The sequence below is a fragment of the Spea bombifrons genome, chromosome 10 (assembly GCF_027358695.1).
Source record: "Spea bombifrons isolate aSpeBom1 chromosome 10, aSpeBom1.2.pri, whole genome shotgun sequence".
Classification (NCBI taxonomy): domain Eukaryota; kingdom Metazoa; phylum Chordata; class Amphibia; order Anura; family Pelobatidae; genus Spea; species Spea bombifrons.
In genome coordinates this window covers 33,733,257-33,749,100 of record NC_071096.1, presented here as the reverse complement: position 1 = coordinate 33,749,100, position 15,844 = coordinate 33,733,257, and the positions used below count along the sequence as shown (strand labels likewise).

Genomic DNA, 15,844 nt, shown 5'->3' with positions numbered 1-15,844 from the left:
GCAGCGCCAAACAGCAGGGAATAACTATCGCACAACTTCAAACATCACTTATTTTATGAGCTTATAAGGTTTCCCATGATCACCATACACCAGTCTCTCATTAATGTGGGAGACTCCTGTCCTCCCATAGTGACTGAGACAAGAAAACAATATCCAACAAAACTATACCTGTAAAACACATGACACCCCGAAAGTATTTCCTCCTCGCCTAACATTGTCACTTTTACTTCTGATATATTTCTTTCAGGGTCACATAAATCTCACGTTTTCCTGTGTTCCGCATAACAATGTATACAGGTTTAAAGTGCATTATTGTCCCATCCGCTAGTACACTAATATTACCAGCAGAGGGCGCTGCAGCCGCTGCGGTACTGTAGTACTGTACTCTACCATCTCTGTATCGGGGAGCAGGACGGCTTCTGCTTTGTGATTGGTTGACAGGCCAGGAGGAAAAAATGGCGTCTTCTATAGTGCAGCACGTTGTGGCAGATTCAGGGGCTTTCTTAAGGAATGCAGCCCTTCGGGTAAGGGGACCCTCGGTATTAGAGTCAAGGGGGTGTAATGATGTCATTTGCTGGGGTAACCGTCGGTTTGCTTTCAGGAGATCGGTGGCAGTATCTACACTGTACGGGAGGTGGTGAGTGAGATTCGGGATAAGGAGACCCGGAGGCGGCTGGCTGTGCTTCCCTACGAGCTGCACTTTAAAGAGCCGAGTACTGACAGCATACAGCTCGGTAAGGCCTGGGGATCCAGCCATGTGTATCTGTACTAAACCCGTCACTCATCAGACTGCCTGATCAGTAAAGCTGTCATAGATGACAGGAGGCGGCAGCGTCTGCCTTCCCAATATTCACTACTCTACTTCTTATTACATTTATATGACGCCCACAATTCCCGCAGCACTTCTTACAATCCGTACTTTCCAAGGGTCTGACCGACTAAGATGAGCCCATACATTAAAATGACTTTACTGCACATCAGCCGGGAAAATGCACGCAGTCCGCAGCTGTGTACCTCATGGCATTCTAGAAAAAGAGGGACATCAGGGGGAGAAATCGGAATCTGGGTCCCGTAAGAGTACAGTCCATCCTCCGAAGTCATGTGCCGTTGCCCATCATCACCTTTTAATGGCGAGGGTCACCTTTAACGCCTGTCAGTTTCTGTAATCTCTCCCGTTCATCTGGTTTTACAGTGACGGAATTTGCCAAAAAGACCGGCGACTATGCTAGTCTTTCGGCTACCGACCTCAAGGTACTGGCCCTCGCCTACCAGCTGGAGGTCGAGCATGTTGGACGGACACATCTCCGAAATGAACCGCCCGAGAAGGTGAGGAATAACTAATGTAAGGTACAGGTCATCGGGGAGAGGAAACATTGCATCATAGAAACTAACGCATATCGTGTGTTTACATACAAACAAACCCAGCTGTATAAACGGCCGGCGTTATCCGTTCCCGAGTACTGGCTGGCACGTTAGATTGTGCAGCATAGTTACACAGTGTCAAAAGACATTAAATCCAACCTTTTGCCTAAAGCCTGCTTTGCAAAGATACCTTTATGCCTTTAAGCTGGAACAGCAGTTCTTCTTATCCTAACTGACGATTTCTGAACTTGAAAGCATTTCCTTTATCGCTCTTTTGTAATAAATATCCTTGATGTAGATGATTTGACGGCTCTGTCTACATCTTTCCTTCCCCAGAGTCTCTGTAGTTTGATTTTAAAACCACGTTTCCCGCAGGTCTCCGTTAGTTCTACGGCTCAGCACCCAGAGGCACCTGTTAACGTTGCTGGATTTCATTTTCCTTCAAAGGTAAATCTTGCTCTGCAAAGCTGATCAGACCGCGTTTCCTTTTGCCTTTTTTTCTTCTATAATATCTATTTTTATTCATTAATAAAAAATATTAATTATTTAAACATCCCCAGCACGGGAACAAGAAGGAAGGTGTACAGCGCACCCCAGCTGCGGGAGAATCTACGTCTCCTCTCCAGAAAACAGAGGAGGAAAAGTATGATTCTTTCTTGTTCTGGAGAACTCCTCTGCCCAACATTGATGATGATCTGATGGAACTGATGGTACAGTAAACTACCCACAAACATTTTAATAGTGACCACGTGCATGCGCTGCTTTTAGTTTTACTGTTCAGAATTACACTGGACAGAATTTAATGTGATTAATCTTATAAACGTGTGCGCTATAGATGCTTCACTGCACACCAAACGATATCTGTAGCCGCTGTGTATCAGCTGAGCGTGTGTGTCACTGAAATAGGTCACCTCGCAATTCTTTGTTTCTGTGAAGAATGCACAGGTGACATCTGTGACAAGCAGCGAAGAGCACGATGTGACGGCTCGTCTCCATCTGCCCGAAGATCAGAGCAATGCGGTGGACCCGTCAACAGAGGTTCACATTTCAAATGAGCGTGATGATGAAGAAGAAGAAGAAGAGGAGGAGGAGGAGGATGATGGTGGTGGTTGGATTACACCTAGTAATATTAAACAGATCCACCAAGAGATGGGGGTTCGGGAGGCTCCAGTGAATGTGGTGGTTGGGTGCCTCACCACAGATTTTGCCATGCAGGTAATTTGATATTGCCACTTACTGACTCGTCCCATTTCAGATAGTGGCCAGATGTCTGCTAAAAGTGCTTATCGACTATATGTCTAGAATTCGCCAAGCTCTGCATATGAGTTTCTGTTTATCCATTCACACGAAGGCAAACAAAACATTGTGAATATGTGCTCACCTATTATCCCATGACACCATCTCTTCTCTCCTGCATCTCAATGCGTTTCTTTATACTCGCAGAATGTTCTCATTCAAATGGGTTTGCACGTCTTGTCTGTGGACGGGATGCTCATTCGACAGACGCGAAGTTACATCTTACGCTGCCACGGCTGCTTCAAGTAGGTTTCAAAATCCGTAATCCGCGCTCGGATGGTCTGCCTGTAAAATACAAGCCATTGTGGCGAGTATAATATGTGCCTTACAGTAAAAGAAAGTTTGTGCGTATCACATGTTGGAAGGAGGCGGCATGGCGCTAAAACAATGTATATATTAAAATATATCATGTCATGGTGTCCAATATGTTTCAATTGTATAATGGAAGCTGACATTTGTGCCTCAACAAGTAACTGCTCACCAATTACCAAACACATATTATTATTAATAATATTGTTATTACTCTTTTAGGACAACCTCTGACATGACCAAGTCTTTCTGTCCGCACTGTGGGAATATGACCCTGAAGAAGGTGGCGGTGTCAGTGAAGGAGGATGGAAGTCTCAACATGCACTTCTCGAAGAACCCGAAAGTATTCTGTACACGTGGGATGAGGGTAACTCTGAAGTCCTATATATTTTATTATTTTGCCTATTCTAAATCAACAAAGGAGAATATTCAAATTAGATACATTAATGTTCTACCTAAAAGTGTGAGGATTTACACATTAAGCTGATCGCTGGCTATTGTTTCTCATATTGTGGGATTGGCTGCACCTCTCATTGCCTGCAAAACGAATTAATTAGAAAGTGTCCCTTTTTTTTTCTGCAGTATTCGCTGCCGCTGCCGAAGGGTGGGAAACATGCCACGAACCCCCTCCTAGTACCAGACCAACATTTCCCCCAGCAGCGGCTCTCTAAGAAAGCGAAAGCCAAGACCGACGTCTTCAACCCGGATTACGTTGCAGGGGCTTCTCCCTTTGTAGAAAACGACATCTACAGCCGCGCGGCTAACTTGCAGATCCGCGACAGCACGTTGGGGGCTGGACGTAGGCGCGTGAACCCCAACGCACCTAAGAAGAAGTTTGTGAAGAAGAGATAAGGTGCCTGGATTGATCAAATAACTGCTGGTATAAGTGCCTTGTTATTTGTAAACCTGGAAGACACACATTGGGAGTTACTCTGCCTCTTATTAATGCATTTTTTGGCAGCTGCAGAGGTTGGTGGGAAACTGCAATAAAAGGGCTGGAATAAAAGGGAGATAATAAGGCCCCCCATCCAATATAGTGGCTTCAGGATGTATTTTGCAGCGACGCATGTACTGAACACGAATGCTCTTGTGACTCCACTGCAACTAATCCCAGAGTGGCTGCATCTAAAACAACTCAATACCCAACAGGGCGGACAAATGTGTGGACATAATAAACATCCTTTCGGAAAGCTCTACTTTACGTTAAAACATTTTGTTGCAAAGAATAAATGAAATATAATTTAAACATACTGTGTCCTTTTTGTGTGGGTGTGAAATTCATGGAAGAAACAAAATGGTACATAAACGCCACTCATTCTTCCCAAGGTATAAAATATATATATATATATATATATCACCCCAGTTAATAAAAATTTTTTTTTTATTAATTAATAATTTATTAAAATTAAAGAATTTTAATGTTCTAGAAGAGCTAGTCCCTGTTTTCTGGATGTTCCAAGTAAGAAAGAAATCATGGGAATACATAAACTTGTCCTGTATTGATTTGGTAAATATCCTTATTATCCAGTCCTCTATTACCCCGTGGATGTCCGTCTTATATGTGCAAATCCTTACAAAACATACTGTTGAGGGGGCCAAATAACGGACAGAGAGATTCAGCTGAAATATATATTCCGCTCTAACATAGTCAATGGTGCAAAACTGTTTGCTGGATTTCTGCATGAATTCTCTCTGGGCCACAGTATTCACCCTGTGTTCTATTCCTATTTATCGCATCAGTGTTTGTCTCCTATCCCTGTAAAACGTTACCTATGTAATAAAACATATAGTATAGCCCCTTTTGATTTCAAGCTTTGTAGTATGGGTGTTTGAGAGGTACACTAACCTCGCCCCATTGTACAGCGCTACGGAATTTGATGGCGCTATATAAAACAATAAATAATAAAAAACAGGCTGCGGTTGTGAATATATAGTGTGTAAGCCTGACTCTGCAGTTTCATAAATGATCACCGTTATTAAGAAGTACAGAAGGAATGATTGATGGGACTGGAGAGCGGAGAGCCCGTGTACGTCAGGTGTACATAGGATCGGGGATCGGTACTAAATGCTGCAGGTAAACAGGGAGTGTGTATGCGGAGCAGTCACCGTGAGTCAGCACTGATAAAAATATTGGATTTAACCCCTAAAGGACAATGGGCTGACCCTAAACCCATTGAAAACAATGCATTTTGAGCCCTACATGTACGGGCTTTGTCATTAAGGGGTTAATAGTCTGTAGTCATGCAAACGCGGCTCACATACCAAAGTCTAGAATTCTGTAAGTAGAGGGAGGGGATTATTACATACCATGAACTATATGCTCCTTCGCTATTCTTTTCATGATTCGGAAATACCTCCTCCTGTGGGTTGGTCGCTCTGGTTTTTCCTATAAAAAAAAGCAGTGTTTCGTCATTTTTCAACGAAGACCTGAGATCTCTGAAGACTGAACCATGTCTGGTAAGTAGTAACAGCTTCTTGTTAGTCCATAGAAAATACCCAAACCAGACGGTTCTACTTATGTTTAAATGGCAGTTTTATCCAACCTGTATGACAGGAGCGGGGCTGCCAGAGAGCAGCGGGTAGCTTCATTATACAGCTTCTTCCCGTTGACTTAGCATGGCTTACCTAGCAGATTCCCGAATAGAGGGATGGAAAGGTTTATTCTTGTTTCTGCTCAAGCAAAATTCCGTTCTTATTCATTGAGAGACCTGACTAGAATCCGTGCACCGAAGCCAATGCCCTAAATCGTTCAACCTTCTACATTGGCTTCTGGTTGGATAAAAACATTTGCACCTGGTGACACGTTTGAGTGTTCACTCAGATGTCTTCAATAATCTGTGACGCTTGCATACTTGCTATAACGCTGCATTACGTGGCATCATTGCGATTTACTTAGCAGCTCTCGCTTGAAACGAACATAAAACAAGAACATTTGTGATCATCTGGAACACGACCAGTATGTGTTTCAGTCCTGATGTAGTGACCCGCCAGACCTGTGTAGCAGCCTGTTCTGATCCGTCATCACTCAGCATCACCTTTGCTGCCGCCAGACGAGTTTTTCCTACTTCAAATTCCTTTTGGCCGCTAAGAACGCACTTCTACTGGCGGTTATCATCTCATCTGACCTTCAACAAGCTTCTCCTGCAAGAAGGCCTGATCTGACCCTGTGTAATGCATACATCAGAGAGCAGACGGTCACCTGCCCTGCAACCAGCCTAGTGAATACACGCCGTAATAATGTGTGTGTGTCCTCACAGACTCGCAGCCTGGCCGAAAAATGTTTTAATAGTAAACACAATTTTGTTTAATCAAACAATGATCAGAATACAACTATTATTATTAGTAAAAGCATGAGAGTAAAACTCACATTGACAGAGAAAAGAACAGAGGACAACAACGTCCAGGAGAAACCAGCATATTAATAACATACGGGCAGAAGAATGCGAAATTTAAACTAAAGACTCTAAACGTTTTATATATATATATATATATATATATATATATATGATGTTTGATGCTGTTGACATACCTTCCTTTGCAATCTGTTCAATTGCTGTTAATCTTATATTTAAATGTATATATACGTATGTATAGAAATGTGAATATATTATATAATGTGTATATTCTCTGTTTCATTTGACTTTCGTTCCATTTTTCAGGCAGAAGCGCACTGATTGTTTTGGCTCACCAGGAGAAGACCTCGTTTAATTATGCCATGAAGGACGCGGCAGTTGAGGCCCTGACGAATATGGGCTGGAAGGTCGCCGTGTCAGATCTTTACGCTATGTCATTTAATCCTGTCTTGTCGCGTGATGATGTCATAGGTGACTAATTTTAAATATCTTACCCAACCAGTTTGGACTCCAGGTCCGGATATTGGCTGCTGGCTGCCCCAGGGTAGCAGCTACCACAGGGTTTCTCTCTGCCATCATAATGGGGGGGGGGGTAGAGTTTGCAGGTATTAAAATACTATCATGGCTTTTATCTTAGATAAATAGTTTTAGATTATTGTCTGGGTGAGCGTTACGATTGTCATTCTTTGTAGTAATGCGACTTACAACTCCTTTGCTCCTCTGTGTTGTAACGTAGGAGATCCCAAAGACCCAAAAGCATTCAAGTACGGCGTTGAGACCATGGCGGCCTTCAAAGAGGGACGTCTTGCCAAAGACATTGTTGAAGAACAGAAGAAGGTTGAAGCTGCTGACCTTGTTATCTTCCAGGTATGTGCTAGTTAAATCATATATTTCTGTACATGTTTTATGTTCTACCCCAACCTATTTTTTTTTCCTCCATGGGCACAGTAAAGGTGCCCGGAAAGTTAAATCCATCCCAGACTGTACAATGTAACATGGCTTACCTTACGCTGAGTAGTAGTAACAGTGTATGTCATCGGTTTTGCTAAACTTCTTGATACATCTGTCTTGCAGTTCCCTCTGTACTGGTTCGGTCTCCCCGCCCTGCTAAAAGGATGGGTAGAAAGGGTTTTCTCCATAGGATTTGCATACAGCTTACAGACGTTGTACTCCAATGGACCTTTTAAAGTAAGTGGTTAAATTAGAAGACGGGCAAAAAAATGACATTCAGATCGTTTAAAGTTTAGGAATCTTATCATTTTAAGAAGTGATTTTACGATGAAAATCTTATTACATATGAACAATTATTCCTAAAATATAATTATTTTTACATATGTGTATTATATGTGGGCCACACAAGGAATTGAGGGGTGCATGTTTCCAAACAGTGTAACGTGTGGCTTCGTTGCCCATAGAGTTTGGTACTTGTATCTCATCGGTGGCCCCAAATTAGCGCCTGATGTTCTGTGTCTTCTACTTTTCCAGAACAAAAAGGCTGTGCTGTCATTCACTACAGGAGCAGGAGAGTCGATGTTTACCGACAAGGGACTGAACGGAGATATCAATGTCAATCTGTGGCCAATACAGGTACAGAATTACGTAAAGGAATATAATGGTCCAGTAGCAGGAGCTAGATGGGAGAGAGTGGTCTTTCCAAGACAAATTAGCAGAGAACCTCAACAGTCTGAAGAACAGAAGTAGGAAAGGGTACTTGGTGGGAAGAAGACAAGGACACTGCTCCATCAGATGAAGGATAGTAACTATGCGTAGGCTTCATGGTATAAAGAGGCAAATGGGTACATTTATTGATATATGTTGCGCTATAAAATCCCACAGCATCATACAAAGGGTGGACTGGACATAACAATTAGACCATCACATAATAATAATAACAAAAAGATGTTCAATAATCATCTTAATGCGATCATGTAGCCTTCATTAAATGCCAAACTCAAAAAAAAGGTATAAAATGACATTGTTTTTAACAAGCGTATGATGATAACTTTGTATATCTTCTAACCTTCTGCAGAATGGCATTCTGAATTTCTGTGGATTCAAAGTGTTGGAGCCACAAATCTCGTACGGAGTAGCTCATATCCCCCACGAAGCACGCACTGCCGTCCTCGAGGGCTGGAAAAAACGCCTGGAAACAATATGGGACGAAAAACCCATTAAATTCCTCCCCGTCCAGGACTTTGATTTGGGTGGTGGGTTTGTCCTGAAGAAAGAAGTAGTAGAGGCTAACTCGGACAGCAAAACCGGTCTCACAGTGGGTCAACACCTGGGCAAAGCCCTTCCACCTGATAGCCAGGTGAAGTCGGAGAGCACTAGGCTATGATGGGCGATCGGTCAGATCTATAGTATATGTTCAATATAGCTGACATTGTTATTATAATACTACCTCAGTTGGATTTCATGACTATTACGGACATACTTCGGAGGAGAACCATCAGCGGCAATCACTCAAACCAGCCTTGGTATTTCAAAATGTAATCAGATTATTATTATTCTGCCGACCATTTACGTCGCCCTTCTGCGTCAGCAATTCCCGCAGCGCTACTTACAGTCCTTACATTCAAAGGGACTTACAAAACTAGAACGGACAGACTAAGGCGAACCGATAATTTAGGTGACGAGGGCTTGCAAGCCATTTGTCTTATTCCACCCCGATTCAGAGCTGCAGCGGTCAGCAAAACCGTTTTCATTCTTATTTGGGTGACATTCACATTGACAATGACTCTTAAACGTAAACATGTCTTGAAAGAGAAATATTGTAAAAGAATAACCTGTTGTTGTTTGTATCACAGATCGCCTAACCGTGTTCAAGAATAGAAACAATGTATTAACCGCCAAAGACATAATGTATTTATCCAATACCGCTCTTATAATAAATAATGAAAAGGTTGTGTTTGTGGCTACCTCTGTGTAGTTCAGAGAAACTACCTGTTTTAAATCCCTTTTCTCCTGAAATGCCGGTTTAATTACTCGGGAGAGAATTAGTGTTTTTACTGATATTCTATAAGTATAATATAAGTCTTATTCATCTACGGCCACCCTTTGCCAAGCGCCCACGGAAGCCTAAATGGCGAGGTTCTGTTTTTTGCTGCCCATGCATGTCATGTGAGCTCCCGGGCGCAGGGCCCTGTAAGCTCCCGGGCGCAGGGCCCTCTTCTCCTTTCGTACTGGTTTGTTATTGTGTGTAATTTGGAATTATTCTACCGATTATAAAAGCGATACGAAGTCTGCGGCCGATATATAAATAAATGTATTGTAATACGTGGGCTGGCCATAGGGCATACATAACAATAGCCCCGAGGGCCACCGGGCCTAGGCCTGCACAGAGCATATAAACATTTAGCCGGTCCTGCCTATGCCAGCCAGTTTACCCATTTTAGGAGTCCTGCACCAGTCAGTCTGACTGGAACTGGGATACAATACTGGGGGGGGAAGAACCGCCACCTGAAAACCCCATCCCGCCAAAATCTGAGCCATGTTGGTTATAGAGACATGGCATACTTTATACAGAGAGGATTCCAGGGTCTGTCGGTGACCAGTAAGTCCTGTCGGTGACCAGTAAGCCCCGTCGGACGCTTCCTGTTAAAATACATTATTATTTCTATGAGTGTCTGTCACACCTCAGCTACGTGGAGAGAGCACAGGTGCTGCCGGTCGTCTCCATGGTAACGGAGAAGGCGGCCTGGGAGGAGGCTGAGGATCCCCGGTCTCGAATTATCAGGAGGCCAGGGTGGGGCATGGAGCTGGGAGCCTCCACGAGGAAGGACTCGCCGCTTGCCTTAAAACCCTCCCCGACAGCTCCTCCTAACGCAGACTGTCACGGCGTCCTGTGCTGGAGAACATGACCGGCACTGCGGGTGAGTCGGGCTTTATATGAGGGTTAACCATTTGAGTGCTGCATGAACACGAGGGCCGCGTTTAACTAAAGTCAGTATATAGAAGGGCGGTGTGTGAGAGTCTGACACCCCGCTGTATCCCTCAGGATTCTCAGGGCCCTTGTGAGGTGCCGTTAAACTAAGTCGTGTTCAGACAGACCGCTTCTGTATTATATACACAAACTGGTTCTGAACTGGCCACGAAGGGCTGCTTATAAAGACTTTATAAAGGGTACAGGGCTTTGCTAACACCTGACCTTATATATATCAAATATTGTTTATATATATATTGTAACAGAGTAGAAGAATAATGTATATTGTTTATACAATTAACTCATAAACAAGTATCTGTTTCGAAACACGCTCACACCCAGCCACATTCAGAGTTCATAGAAAAGAGAGGCATCAGGGGAGGAAAAAGGGACTGAAGGATTTGGTTCTGGGTACTGGTTCTGGAAGAAGTGTCACAAACGGGTTAAAGTACTTTGCACACGCTGATGGCAGAACAAAACATATAAGCTGGGGCTGGGTATCGCACGTCAGCTTTCATGCCACAGCGTTCTACATATAATTATGGGCACATAACGTGTAATAACGGGCTACATACAGCTTGGGGGTCTTCGGTGAGCCGTGAGGTCTGTATCTCCTTCTTTCACCAGAAATCTAATCATCTCAAGCAATTTGAGGAATTCCACCTGCGGATTATTTGTTCCAATCTGAAGGCTGTTGTTTCATTTCAAAGAAACGCCCCAGGCTGCGTGAATGAGAATCGGGCTTTCGGTTCTTTGAGGGTTCGCCAGGTGGCCGAAAGGCTAAGATCTGTGTGGTTTGTCCTTCCTACGGCTTCTAAAAGTCTAAAAGCGCCTTGAGCAGCAATAACGCAGAAACTCATTGTATTTCCGGAGGAGAAGCGAACTTTTGGACAGGACGTATACTGTCAGTGCTGTTTATTTTTATTATAATGAATTATTATTATTTAGAATGTGGTTAGCGATATTCCCATTTAAAGAGAGCCCGTCCCCCTGGGTTTTTTTAAGTGGAAGTCTATGCGATTCTCAGTTTTGCCAACGTTAAAAGACTGAGGGAATGCTGGCGCTTTGAGCTTTAATGCGTATGGATTTTTTATAGGCGTGGTAGCTTTCAAACAAAGTCATTTTCTGAATTGGCACTGAATCAACCATTCTGCTCAACGAGAAGCAAGCGGTATTCAGAGCGTGCCAAGGTTTTGTGTGTCTTTATATCCAAGCCGGCTTCTGTGCCTTTTGTAAAGGGAACGTAGGCGAGGGTTGGCACCTTATTGCCCCGGGAGCATGCTCAGCCAGGGGCCCGGCTTTATAATGGCTCAAAGAACATTAGACAGACGGCGCATGCTATGTATCATATCTAGTCATGTCTAACATATTAAAGACGTTATATCGAAGCAGATTCAGAATGATGTGATGTCCCTTCCTTGTGTTTGCAGTTAAACGAGCTCTGGTGGTGCTGGCTCACCAGGAGAAGACCTCATTCAACTATGCCATGAAGGAGGCAGCCGTAGAAGCTCTGAAAAAGAATGGTTGGGAAGTGACAGAGTCTGATCTCTACGCCATGAGATTTAATCCTGTGGCATCGCGGGATGACGTTACAGGTTCGTTCATGTACTAGGGGGGAATATCCCCGAAACGCCAATAATTCAGTCTGTTTCGTTACATGTCACTTAAAAAATGGGATGTATCATAGCAAAAAAAAATTAAAGGGATTTTTTTTCCGCTTCTTACTGTGTTCTGCTTCTGAACGGCACATGGGGAGAGGGAAAAGCCAGACATTTGGCTATCCTGGACTTGTGCCTTTTGAGCGACATGTAACCGCAGACCTGCAAAACCGAAAAGGGTTATAGCGAGCCCTCAAGTTATGTAGCAATGGGGCACGTCCGTGTTACATAGCGTGGATCTGTTCGATCACACAGGAAATCCTAAGGATCCTGAAAGCTTTAAATACGGAGCAGAGTGCATGGCAGCATGGAAAGAAGGGCGTCTTAGCAAAGACCTTGTAGAAGAACAGAAGAAGCTGGAAGCTGCTGACCTCGTAATATTCCAGGTACAACTCAACTACTATATCCCAGGAAACGACCGATAATTGGTAACGAGATAATTATGCATCATGCTGCCGGGGAGATGTCCTTTGGCATTTACAGATCATATTGTCAGTTACCTGTCATTTTGATGGCTTTTACTGGGATATTGTCCTCCGCAGTTCCCGATGTTCTGGTTCGGACTGCCTGCGATTCTGAAGGGCTGGTTCGATCGTGTTTTAACGCAAGGATTCGCTTTCAGCATGCAAAACATGTACGATAATGGAAATTTCAAGGTCAGTTCAGATAAAGGTATCAGAATGTGCCCTATGATGCTTTATATATTCCCAAAGGGTTTGGCTTTTGGAATAAATAGTTTTATTTTACTTGAAATATAAACCATGGATTTATGATGCAAAACGTCCAAACAAGAACGTTTAATGTACTAAATTATCTAACAATCAAATGTCACTATTTCTGGAGAATGACCTGCTAAACAGGTTGTTTCGCTGTTTTAATATGCCACAAATTTTAATACGCTGTTTTTATAGATGTAAATCCAACTCTAAATATAGATTTGATTCTACTGTTTGATTAGGATAACAGGCAATTTGGTTCTGCCTATATTAGCTTTACGTCTGTATCCAGTTTGTTCTTTATTTTATATTTTTTAATAGAATACAAAAGCCATTCTGTCCTTCACCACCGGTGGGATGGAGTCCATGTACACGCCGACTGGGATTAACGGGGATATAAATGTCCTTCTGTGGCCCGTCCAGGTAAGATTTTGTTTTCTTCCAAAGTAATTAGCACCTCTACATAACATGCACATAATAGTAACATGTATGGGAACGGCCCTCTTCAGTTCCTGTAATCAAGCTCAGATATGTAATAGCACGGATTGCAGTTATCGGGGGTTTAGTATGTTCAATGAGGATATTATTCACTATTATCTCATGAGACCATTTAAATTATTGCGTCTGGTTGCTGTACATCAGAGAACAAAAGCTACGTTGCAGGGGCTTCCTGAAGAGATACGCTTAATGTAGGAGTAGTCTCATTGTAACAGTAGTATTTGGTGTATGCATACAATGTCATTCACAGAACAATGGACCAATCTGTCTCTGTAGTATATTATCAAACAGCCATATGTTATGCAGAACCTCAATTGTTAATGGAAACATTTAAAGCACTTTCCCACGCGATGGACATAAACCGTGGATTTTTATGAAAACACAAGTTAAAATAGCCGGTCATTCCCTCCTCAGATAGTGGAATGGGCATCATCAAGCTGCAGTTTCCAATAGCTATTATTAGGTTGTTTATGTTAGAGGCATATAGCCCCAGAGCCTGTTATTCTCACTGCCTTAATATAACGCCGGGTGCGCTAACCCCTTGTGTATCCTCCGCAGCAAGGTATCCTGCACTACTGCGGCTTCCAGGTCCTAGAGCCGCAGATCTGCTACAGCATTGAACACTCTCCCGCCGAGGTGCGATCTCGCATACTGGATGCCTGGCAGGCTCGACTCGGCAAGATCTGCGAGGAGAAGCCCGTCTCGTTTGTGCCCAATGAGAATTTCGACATGACCTTCCCTGGAGGTTTTGCACTTAAGAAAGAAGTCGTGGCGAAGCATGCCAATGACAAATACGGGGCTGCTGTGGGGCAACACATGGGAAAAGCCCTGCCTCCTGATAGCCAGGTTAAAGCCGGCAGCACCAGGCTCTGAGCACACCGTCCTGTGTCTCTACCCTACATGCAATGAAGCTTAAGTCTTCTAACTGAAGGAAGCACCTTGTACGTAAGCTATATATAATTAAAACTCTATTCTTCATGATTGGGCGGATATCTTATTTTAATAAAACAATATGGTTACATGCCAGCTTTTACTGGCTCTTTAAACAAGGGTGAACTCTGAAAGATACTGAAAACGCCTGTAAATGATAATAATAAAATATGTACAAATGGCGTTGGTAGGTGGCTATACATTTTAGCCATACTGGGTACTATGGTGAAGCTTTTCTTGCAGGCACTAGGAGATATCAAAACCCAAACCATGTCTCTTTTAATTACCTATGAGATAAGTATATGAAGACACCTCTGGAGCCTTACTTCGGAGTTAATAAAGAAATATCAAAGCACCATTCCTAATTAATTCCCTTAGGGTTGCCCGGTGGCTTACCGCTTATAGCATCATTTATAAAGCAGCAGATGTTCACAAACTGTATACATAATGACCAGACACCAGCTGAAAACGTTTTATTTATCGATTTGAGCTGTATACAGAAATATAATTGCAAAGAGTATACAAATATCCCAATAGAAGCAAAATATCTTTTTGTTATTATAATATTTAACACGTTATTACAAGATTGCTAAAAATAATAAAAACAACTCTGCCCCTCAACAGAACAAGCTCTGTTTGTTAGCTGGTATAAAAGTCAATGTCGCCCCCTATGGTGAGAGCTGTGCACTGCACGGCCACCTATGAACGGGAGAAGGATTAGCTGTGACTACTCCTCAGCATCTGCTCCGAGGGAACAGTTACTGATCCGGCCCCAAACGCCGAAGCCGAGATCGGACTTTACGTAAAAAGGGAAGGTGACCTGACCTTTACCGAAGCTTCTGTAGCCACTACAGATCGTAATCCGGCAAGAACTAAAACAACTGGGTCTAGAGAATAAAAAGTCACATCACAGATGTCACCGATTATAATTTAATTAGAGGGAAAGGAAACCATAAAGAGCTGTCACGAGAGACACTGCAAAGCAACTCGTCGCTAGCGCATGGAAGGGCCTAAGGATACACGGTGTATCAGGTGTGTTTCCACGTACAAAAGAGTGAACGTCATCGGATGAGTGAGCATGAAGGGCTAACGCTTACGTACTATTTCCTGGGTATACCACGAATCTGGCGACTGGTTATATAATGTAATGTATCAAACTCTTGTAAAACTGAACAAGGTAGCCTAGAGCAGATGTAACATCAGAACGCCCTCCAAGTATGCGGTACATAGACTGTCAGTATGTGGCATCATCATGAAATACACTTCTGCTGCTTGAACACAGGTTCGCATAACTCATAAGGGAGACACAGCAGTAGCGTGAAGCCGCGCACATATATAACCACCTTGTGCTAGATATATGCCAAGAAGGTGTTGCTATATTACGCTGTGCATTTAAATCTATAAACACCCAACAAAGCTTTTTTTTCAGGATTACCCCAAGTCAAATAAAGGCAATATGTCCATATGCTTTGGGATCCATAAAGAAGCATAGAAGGGAATTAAAACATGGATGATGTCTATGATTATGTGTCGCCTTTTCAACTGCCCCATCATTTAGAATGTGTCGAGAACCAAAACACGGTGATGACTAGACATTCTAGTTAACAATTATATTTGGTCCCTGTAGTTATGTCCTAAATAAGCTCTATCGCAGCATTATAACAGTGGAAGAGACAGAGGGCAATGAGAATGGGAGCTCACGCCACAAGCATTCTTAATCCGTAAATAGATAAAAATCCCGCATCCTCGGAACAGAAACCAAGGCAATGACTATACAGACGTGGGTCTCCTGTGACACAT

The 15,844-nt window shown here is 43.0% G+C and overlaps 3 protein-coding genes across 3 annotated transcripts; all 3 read left to right on the top strand.

The window, feature by feature from the left end:
- Window positions 1-455: 455 nt before the first annotated feature.
- On the top strand, window positions 456-4,217 carry NOB1 (NIN1 (RPN12) binding protein 1 homolog). Its single transcript, XM_053449510.1, has 9 exons — window positions 456-524; window positions 602-734; window positions 1,193-1,326; window positions 1,738-1,809; window positions 1,923-2,072; window positions 2,299-2,577; window positions 2,806-2,903; window positions 3,190-3,334; window positions 3,550-4,217. The coding sequence occupies exons 1-9, from the start codon at window positions 456-458 to the stop codon at window positions 3,817-3,819; spliced, it is 1,350 nt and encodes a 449-aa protein (XP_053305485.1). The 3' UTR covers window positions 3,820-4,217.
- Window positions 4,218-5,302: 1,085 nt separating this feature from the next.
- LOC128467791 (NAD(P)H dehydrogenase [quinone] 1-like) lies at window positions 5,303-9,224 on the top strand. The gene is made up of 6 exons (XM_053449513.1): window positions 5,303-5,424; window positions 6,627-6,791; window positions 7,057-7,187; window positions 7,395-7,508; window positions 7,806-7,907; window positions 8,350-9,224. Exons 1-6 carry the CDS (start codon window positions 5,418-5,420, stop codon window positions 8,656-8,658), a joined length of 828 nt encoding a protein of 275 aa, XP_053305488.1. The 5' UTR covers window positions 5,303-5,417; the 3' UTR covers window positions 8,659-9,224.
- An 819-nt stretch (window positions 9,225-10,043) lies between these two features.
- LOC128467790 (NAD(P)H dehydrogenase [quinone] 1-like) lies at window positions 10,044-14,095 on the top strand. The gene is made up of 6 exons (XM_053449512.1): window positions 10,044-10,192; window positions 11,673-11,837; window positions 12,156-12,286; window positions 12,443-12,556; window positions 12,938-13,039; window positions 13,673-14,095. The coding sequence occupies exons 1-6, from the start codon at window positions 10,177-10,179 to the stop codon at window positions 13,985-13,987; spliced, it is 843 nt and encodes a 280-aa protein (XP_053305487.1). The 5' UTR covers window positions 10,044-10,176; the 3' UTR covers window positions 13,988-14,095.
- Window positions 14,096-15,844: the final 1,749 nt, after the last annotated feature.

Bases quoted from the DNA above. Each gene is read 5' to 3' on its own strand.
- NOB1 (XM_053449510.1), top strand. From the start codon at position 456: ATGGCGTCTTCTATAGTGCAGCACGTTGTGGCAGATTCAGGGGCTTTC. The intron at 525-601 runs GTAAGGGGACCC...GTTTGCTTTCAG, and splicing joins TAAGGAATGCAGCCCTTCGG to GAGATCGGTGGCAGTATCTA. The intron at 1,810-1,922 runs GTAAATCTTGCT...AAACATCCCCAG, and splicing joins GATTTCATTTTCCTTCAAAG to CACGGGAACAAGAAGGAAGG.
- LOC128467791 (XM_053449513.1), top strand. The intron at 7,188-7,394 runs GTATGTGCTAGT...TCTGTCTTGCAG, and splicing joins CTGACCTTGTTATCTTCCAG to TTCCCTCTGTACTGGTTCGG. The intron at 7,908-8,349 runs GTACAGAATTAC...AACCTTCTGCAG, and splicing joins TCAATCTGTGGCCAATACAG to AATGGCATTCTGAATTTCTG.
- LOC128467790 (XM_053449512.1), top strand. The intron at 11,838-12,155 runs GTTCGTTCATGT...TCGATCACACAG, and splicing joins ATCGCGGGATGACGTTACAG to GAAATCCTAAGGATCCTGAA. The intron at 12,557-12,937 runs GTCAGTTCAGAT...ATTTTTTAATAG, and splicing joins ACGATAATGGAAATTTCAAG to AATACAAAAGCCATTCTGTC.